Source organism: Bison bison, unplaced genomic scaffold (genome assembly GCF_000754665.1).
Source record: "Bison bison bison isolate TAMUID 2011002044 unplaced genomic scaffold, Bison_UMD1.0 scf7180017864079, whole genome shotgun sequence".
Lineage (NCBI taxonomy): Eukaryota > Metazoa > Chordata > Mammalia > Artiodactyla > Bovidae > Bison > Bison bison.
Window position 1 is genome coordinate 1050506 of NW_011494651.1, and position 8691 is coordinate 1059196.

At 54.3% G+C, this 8691-nt stretch overlaps 1 protein-coding gene across 2 annotated transcripts in view; it reads left to right on the plus strand.

Annotated features, from left to right (window-relative positions):
* Positions 1-4623, plus strand: part of UPK3A (uroplakin 3A) — an 8434-nt gene extending 3811 nt beyond the window's left edge. The window contains exons 5-7 of one of the 2 annotated variants that reach the window (XM_010837602.1): positions 1-72; positions 2388-2520; positions 4464-4623. The exon at positions 1-72 is cut by the window's left edge and continues 10 nt beyond it. In XM_010837602.1, coding sequence (XP_010835904.1) covers positions 1-72; positions 2388-2520; positions 4464-4623 — 365 coding nt within the window. The remainder of the gene's footprint in view (positions 73-2387; positions 2521-4463) is intronic. The other variant, XM_010837603.1, reaches the window with a different exon arrangement.
* The last annotated feature ends 4068 nt before the right edge of the window (positions 4624-8691 follow it).

An 8691-nucleotide genomic window follows, 5' to 3' on the forward strand; every position in this document is an offset into this window, starting at 1 on the left:
TCCTGGTCAATATGTCCTCGGGCTTGGTGCAGGACCAGACCCTGTGGTCAGACCCCATCCGCACCGACCGGCGTAAGTGGTGGGCCCTGGGTGGTCTGGGGGTGGTCCTCAAGGGAACCTGGGCAAGCAGACTCAAGCTGTCACTCGGAAAATTCTCCCCAGACACAGGCAGGTCACTGGATTAATAATTTTCCCCATCCTCGCCCGCTCCCTCCCTCCCTCGAGGGCCAGGTCATGTGACACGGGAAGGTGGAGGACTCGCGGGTGTTTGGCCAGCTGGCACAGGTGCTACGGGCTTCCCTGGTGGCTCAGGGGTAAAGAATCTGCCTGCCAATGCAGGAGACATGGGTTCGATCCCTGGGTCAGGAAGATCCCCTGGAGGAGGAAATGGCAACCCAGTCCAGTATCTTGCCTGGAGAGTTCCATGGACAAAGAAGCCTGGTGGGCTACAGTCCAAGGGGTCTCAAAGAATCAGATAGGACTGAGCGAGTAAGCACGCACTGGCCAGCTGGACAGGCCTCACTGGAGACAGAATCAGCCGGCATCTTCAGCCCTGATGATGCATTTGCCTCCAAAGGGCAGGGAGGTTATCGTGCATGTAGACCCTAACCTGCCCCCTTGTTGAACCCTGCCAACGACAACATCATTATCACGTAAGATGGTTCCAGAGGCATCTCAGCCACAGGGGCAGGAACCCTAGAGGCAGCAGGGTGCCATTCTCCTGGAGAGCCCTGTGGTTTTTCTAAAGTGGGCGTATTGCAGGCCCAAGCATCTGCCCATGGTCCTGCCCGTCTGTCCTCAAGCCTCCAGCTGTGTTCTCAACACAGATCTGAGGTTTATAAATTCAGAATCTTATCTGTTGAAGCTTAGGGGCAACAGAAGCGATTTCCCAGTGTAATTTTGATGACCCGTGACCCTAATTTTAGACCTCCCCAAGACTTCCCTGGCGGTCCAGTGGTTAGGACTCCACGCTTTCACTGCTGGGAGCCCAGAATCAATCCCTTTTTGGGGAACTAAGATCCCACAGGCTGCGTGGCACAACCAAAAAAACCAAAGAACCCCCTTGCCACTCACAGTGATCTTGTGGGTCAATTAGGGCTCGGCAAGGTCGCCTAAGGTCACAGGGCCAGTGAGGGTGCAGACAGGCAGGCCTGGGTGCAACTGGGTGGTTCCTTCCCATCCTCTGGTGGCACGGCCACGCTCTGTGGTCCCACTGGATCAACACTGCCCTGGAACCAAGAGTCCCAGATTCAATCCCAGCCGCTGAGCCTCACTGCTGTGTGAGCCCTTCAGGACCTCAGTTTTCCCATCTGAGAAATGGGAAGGACTATCCTTGCCCCGCTTCCCCAGCAGGGCTCCTTTGGGCAGTCCAGATGAAAGCCCCAGATCCTGCTCTCTAAGGGCAGGGCCTGGAGATCAGTCCATGTGGAGACCGTGCCCTTGGGGACCTGACGGACCTTCGGCTTGAGGCTAGAGTCCAAGTCCCCTTGAACAGGCACACAATCTCCCTAAGCTGCAGTGAGTGATCTGCAAAACAGGGTCGCATGGGATCTACCTAGGACGCTGAACGGGAAGTGACCAGCTCACGGGAGGACCTATAATGGTTTGTCCACCTAGTTCCAATGGGTGACACTGATCAGAGCAGAGGGAGGCCACAGTCCCCTGGCTTCATTAATTAGGGACCTCTCAGTTCAGTTCAGTTCAGTTGCTCAGTCGTGTCCGACTCTTTGTGACCCCATGGACTACAGCACACTAGGCTTCCCTGTCCCTCACTATCTCCTAGAGTTTACTCAAACTCATGTCCATTGAGTCGGTGATACCATCCAACCATCTCATCCTCTGTTGTCCCCTTCTCCTCCTGCCCTGAATCTTTCCCAGCATCAGGGTCTTTTCCAATGAGTCAGTTCTTTGCATCAGGTGGCCAAAGTACTGGAGCTTCAGCTTTGGCATCAGTCCTTCCAATGAATATTCAGGGCTGATCTCCTTTAGGATGGACTGGTTGGATCTCCTTGCAGTCCAAGGGACTCTCAAGAGTCTTCTCCAACACCACAGTTCAAAAAAATCAATTCTTCAGCGATCAGCTTTCTTTGCTCCTCCTGTATTTTGTTCATAATCTGTATCCCATCTTCACTGGAAGACTTGAGGCCATTTGTCATTTAAAATCATACAAAAAGACAGTGATAAGAGGGCAAGAGTAGATACATGCAAGACAAAGCTGGGGAGTGGAATATGGAGGCAAATGTAATTCCGCCTCAGACCCAGGGGGAGGCACAGGCCTGGCCTCGCTTCATCCCTGAGATTTTTGGCTGCCAAGGCAGGCACCCCCTTATCCCTGGGAGGAGGCTGGGTGAGGCAGTGTCCAGGGAGTGACCGCCTGCCTCCCACAGTCACCCTGTACTCGGCGATAGACACGTGGCCCGGCCGGCGGAGCGGGGGTATGATCGTCATCACGTCCATCCTGGGCTCCCTGCCCTTCTTCCTGCTCATCGGCTTTGCTGGCGCCATCGTTCTCAGCCTCGTGTGAGTATCTGCCAGCTGGGGGGTGGGGGGTGCAGCGCTTGGGGACACACCCCACCCCAGGCTCTTCCTAGGTGGGGAGAGCCTGGGAGTAAAGCTGCCTTCTGCCCTGGGTGGTGTGTGTGTGTTGGGGGGGGTGGGGCGTCCAGTGAGACAGGAGCAGGGTCCCAGGGAGGCCCAGGTCAAGTTTTCAGCTGGGTAAGAGAGGCTCAGCACCAAGGCCCTGTGGGTAGACCCCAGCTCCGACACAGCAGTGCTTCTTGGGTGAGGATCAGGCTGGCCGAAAAGTTCGTTCGGGCTTTTCGTATCATCTTATGGAAAAACCCAAACAAACTTTTTGGCCAACCCGATATCTTATCCTTCTATGCCTCAGTGTCCTCTTCTGGAAAAGGGAGATCCTGATCCATATTGTCTGCCTTGTGGAGTTGCAAGGGATAAGAGAAATAGTCCCTCTACTATTCGGCCTGTTGAGCACTCAGGCGGTTGTCGTTCAGTTGCTCAGTTGTGTCCGACTCTTTGTGACCCCATGGACTGCAGCACGCCAGGCTTCCCTGTCCTTCACCGTCTCCCGGAGTTTGCTCAGATTCATGTCCATTGAGATGATGATGCCATCCAACCATCTCATCCCCTGTGGCCCCCTTCTCCTCCTGCCCTCAATCTTTCCCAGCATCAGGGTCTTTCCCAGTGTCAGGGTGGAATCCAGGTACTAAACAGGTTTTGATGGGGACACTGAGGTCTGTGGTGGGAAAAGAGGCCCAAGGTCACAGAACCCGTTAAAACGGAGCTGACCCCGAGCTCCCAAGTCACCTGAGCGCACTGACAACTCTGATGTGTGTCTATTTAGATTAGGGCTGGAGGGGTCCCCTGGGGTGTCTGGAGCAGCTAACAGAGCTGCCTGATGGGAAGACAGGCATGCAGTCACAGGATGGAGCAGGGAGTGGGTCAAGGCAGCCACGGGTACAGGTGCTGTGGGAATCCAGAGGAGAGCAGCGAAGATCCTCCCTGGTGTATCAGGGTGGGCTTCCTGGAGGAAGGGACAGCAGGAACAAATTCTTATCAGGACTGGGATGAATTGAAAATTCATGTGTGGTGCGCATCTCAGCAAGCGAGGCAGGAGACCCAGGCAGCTTTAAAGAAGGAGAGAGGGGATGCTTGTCCCAGTGTGAGTGGAGAGGGTGGATGGAAAAGCTTCTTGGAGTGGGTGAAATTAAGTGGAAAAGTAGAAATTAGCCAGGCAGATTTAAAGACATGTGGGGTGGGTGAAGGACGGAGTAGGGAGACGGCAGTGACCTTGGAAATCAGATTGCTGTCTGACATTTAGGTTAATAAAAACAAATAGTAGATGAGATTAGCCACCAAGGGATTGGTCTGTCTGGCCAGATCTGGGAGCAGGTGGAATGTGGTCACATCCCTCCCTCCCTTTGGGTAGCATCCTAACCATGGTCCTATTATCTGACTTCTGTCTGGTTCTTCCATTGGTCTCTCCTACTTCCCGCATCCCAGTTCCAGCTGCCCACAGGTCCCCATTCTTGCCCCAGACACACCCCAGTCCTTCCTATCAAAGGCCTGCAATGCCTTTCTGTGCCTCCACTCTCTTCAAGGCCAGACTAACTGCCCCCTCCTCCAGGAAGCCCACCATGGCTTCCCTCCCTGGACTCATCCAGTCATTATGTGCTGTGGTCTGTCTCCCATAGAATCTTAGCTCTCTGGGGACATTTGTCCAGCTCAGTAAGACTTGTAAATTGTCCACCCAGTTCCAAAAGAGTTACACTTTCCTTAATGCAGGGCCTGGCACATAGGAAACAGTCCAGAAAGACTGGTCTTTTGAATGAAGGCCTAAGGTGACCTCTGTGAAAGCCATGTCTGAGTAGAAAGGTCCCTGCCCAGTTGAGGGGAGCGGTTAGCTCTGCGCCCCTAACCCCAGCTCTGTTCATCTCCTCTGTCAGGGACAGGGGCGATGCTGACGGGGCAACAAGCCACGACTCCCAGATCACGCAGGAGGCTGTCCCCAAGTCCCTGGGGACCTCGGAGCCCTCATACACGTCTGTGAACCGGGGGCCGTCCCTGGACAGGGCCGAGGTGTACGCCAGCAAGCTCCAGGACTGAGCCGGGTGCCTCTTCTGGGCAGCCACAGTCCCTCCAAGGGCCTTGCCCGGGGGTCTGCAGAGAACAGTGTTTACATCCGGACCCCACCCAAGGCGACAAACACAGGCCTGTGGATCCAGCTATAGGAAAGCGCTTAATAAATCCTCCCGAGATTTTGAGTCCAATAAAGATGTACAGAACGACTGAGTGAGGTGCTGAATGAATGAATGAGTCGCTGTCATTTTGGGCGGTTGCATCGTTTCTCCAGGGGGTGGGGCAGGGCTTTCAGTCAAGGCGAGGGTGCAGAGGGTAAGGAGATCAGGGCTGGTGGCACACCTCCTCTGGAAGACGGGAAATCAGCGCCCCCACGGGTGGGCTCACGGGAGCTTTAGGGGCCGGCCTGTGGCAGGTTCAAGTACCTGCTGTACCTCGGGCTTGGTGCAGGACCAGACCCTGTGGTCAGACCCCATCCGCACCGACCGGCGTAAGTGGTGGGCCCCGGGTGGGCCGGGGGTGGACCTCAGGGGAACCTGGGCAAGCAGATTCAAGCCATCACTCAGAAAATTCTCCCCAGACACGGGCAGGTCACTGGATTAATAATTTTCCCCATCCTCGCCCGCTCCCTCCCTCCCTTCCTTGAGGGCCAGGTCATGTGACACAGGAAGGTGGAGACTCGGGGGTGTTTGGCCAGCTGGCGCGGGTGCTACGGGCTTCCCTGGTGGCTCAGGGGTAAAGAATCTGCCTGCCAATGCAGGAGACGTGGGTTCGATCCCTGGGTCAGGAAGATCCCCTGCCTGGCGGGCTGCAGTCCAAGGGATCTCAAAGAGTCAGACAGGACTGAGCGACCAAGTACGCACGCACACCAGACGGGGCACATGTGTGGTTATTCGATGCCGTTTGGGGTTTGCTGGCTTCGAGGTCCTGGAAACCAGTCTGGGCCCAGGGTGCGCCTCTGTGGGCAACTCATCCCATCATCACGTTCCCCTCTGCCCCCGGTCAGCTCTTTGTCTCTGGAGCTCAGCTTCCTCATCTGCAAATGGGCTGATGTAGACAGTTAACTTAAGGGTCATGCACACCTGCGTCCCTTCACAGCTTCCTCTGAGGACCGCCCCAGAGGTGACACGGGGGAGGAGCACCGAGTCCTCCTGCGGGGCCGGACTGGCTCTCCCAGTCTTGGGTCTCTGCTCAGGTGACTCAATGCTATCTTCTGAGCCAGGTAGCAAGACTGATTCCCTTTCTGGGGTGTGCCCCACTTCCCATCACTGAAAGAAGAGGTTGGTCAGGGGACTTCCCTGGCAGCCCAGTGGTTAAGACTTCCTGCTTCCAATGCAGCAGGCAGGGGTTTGATGCCTAGGTGAGGAACTAAGATCCCACATGCCACAGGGTGGCTAAAAAAGAGAAGCAGAGTTTTGTCACAGCAGGTTTGGTTAAAGCAGGAAGCTACCTGACACCATGAGAAAGCGCCCCTGCGGCTGACATGGTGCTCTCAGGACCCCGGACCGTCCTCCAGGGCCACGGATGCTAGACGTGTCCAGAGGCCCTGGAGGGGCCCATGGCTGAGAAGGCAGGAGGCCCCGTGGAAAAGGGTGAACCATCTTTGGCGAGTTGGGCATTGGGGCGGTGAGCTTGGATTCAAGGGCAGAGGTCACGCATTTGCCAGCTTCTGCTGCTGCTGCTGTTAGGTCACTTCAGTCGTGTCCGACTCTGTGCGACCCCATAGACGGCAGCCCACCAGGCTCCTCCGTCCATGGGGTTTTCCAGGCAAGAGTACTAGAATGGGTTGCCATTGCCTTCTCCGTGCCAGTTTCTAGCCAGTTCTAATTAATCAGCAGAACAATCCAAGCTGGGGGGTGGGGGTGGGCAGGAGAGGCTGGGCTTGGCGCCTGGGTTCTGGGCTGGACTCAGACTTCCCAGAAACGTTTAATGATACATACCCACAGAAGTGACTTTTCTGGTTCACGTCTCAGCTTCTGAAGGAGCCCCTCCTCCCATGACTGAGAGGCCAGGGCTTCCGCGCTGAGTTTTCCACCTCTGCACAGATGTGGCTTCCCCTCCCTCCCATCTCAGTCGTGGTTCATCAGTGAGCCGACCACTGTAGACAGGCTGTGTGACCGAGGGCACGGACACACCCTCTCTGCGCTTCTCTGACTGCCTCTGTGCATAGAGAGCCAGGCTGCTTCGGAAGGTTGCTCCAAAATAGGTGATTTTTTTCCTGAAATATAATCAATCCCAAGGGAATGTCATTCAATTAAATCCACCCAAACCCTGAGCCCCAAGCTTGGGAAAGCTTGGAGTCACCCATCTGATCAGAATAGAAATGCACAGAGGAGTTGTCAGAGGGGAGACCCTGGACAGAGCATGGTCTGACCTTATACACACAGGTCAGGCAATGCTGTAAAAACCAGAGATGGGATGCCCGTCCCTACCCAATCAGGGCAGGCATAGCCGGGAGGGCTTCTTGGAGGAGGCAGTGCTTTTCTCAATTTCCTACTGTCTCTAACCCAGAGCTCCTGAGGCCAGAGGTCATGTTCCATGCCCTGTCCCTGATAGACAGGTGCTCATTAAAGAGTAAAAAATTCCTGGAATGCCATATATATTTCTTGTTTCTCCATTTTTAACTGAATAATTCTAAATTTGGCAAGCAGTGGAGCATATAGTCTGCTTGACAAGAGAGAAGGGGCTAAGCTGCTCTTTGACGAGGCTCAGTCCAGTCCCCTGCACGTTTCTTGGGAGTGCTTCTTTCGGTCTCCTTCCAGCCCCTCCCCAGAGCCCGTGAAACCACCACCGCCATCGAGAGGACAGACACACCCCCGAAAGTCTCCTGCTTCTTTGTACAGCCTCTCTCCTGTCCCCCCTTGCCAGTCCCCCACCAGCTGATTTTGCTTCTAGAATGTCATATAAATGGAACCACATAGAAAGGTCTCTTTTTGTCTGGCTTCGTTCCCCTCAGAATAATTATTTCGAAGGACTTCTCTGGTGGTCCCATGGCTGAGACTCCACGCTACCTATGCAGGAGACCTGGGTTCCATCCCTGGTCACGGAACTGGATCCCATGTGCCGCAACTAAGAGTTAGCATGACGCAGCTGGAAGGCCTCACGTGCCACAACTAAGAAATGGAGCGGCCGAAATAGTAAATAAATACCCCAAACGTTATTTTGAGATGCGTCGTATTGCAGCTTGTACTGGCATTTGGTTCCTATTAACTGCTGGAGGAGTCCACTGTGTGAATATTCTACAACTTGCGGATCCGCCCTTCACCTGTTGAGGCGCCATCTGGTTGTTTCCAGTTTGGGACTGTTACGACTAAAGCTGTGATGAAGATTTGCGTACAAGTTCCTGCACGGACACATGTTTCACTTCCCCTGGGTGAATCCCCAGGGGCAGAACCATGAAAAACATTTTTACTTTGAAACCATTAGAGATTCACAGGAAGTTGTGCCAAAGCCACAGAAATACAGGGAATACCTGTGGACTCTTCTCCCAGTTCTCCCCAGTGTGAACATCTTATATAACAATAGCATCGGTATATCAAAACCAGGAAGTTAATATTGGGAAAATCCACAGAGTGTATTCATAGTCGCCCCGTTTTACAAGCACTTACGTGCCTGTGCGTGTGCTCTGTGCCACGTCCTCCCCTATGCAGATTTATGTCACTCCTACCACAAGCAGTACACAGAACTGTTAATACTGTAAATCAGAAAGAAAGTGAAGTCGCTCGGTCGTGTCCGACCCTCAGCAACCCCATGGACTGCAGCCTTCCAGGCTCCTCCATCCATGGGATTTTCCAGGCAAGAGTACTGGAGTGGGGTGCCATTGCCTTCTCCACACAAGCAGTACACAGAACTGTTAATACTGTAAATCAGAAAGAAAGTGAAGTCGCTCAGTCGTGTCCGACCCGCAGCGACCCATTGGATTGTATAGTCCATGGAATTCTCCAGGCCAGGATCCTGGAGTGGGTAGCCTTTCCCTTCTCTAGAGGATCTTCCCAACCCAGGGGTCAAACCCAGGTCTCCTGCATTGCAGGCGGATTCTTTACCAACTGAGCTATGAGGGAAGCCCCTATTAGGGGGAAAAAAAAAAAAGAAACA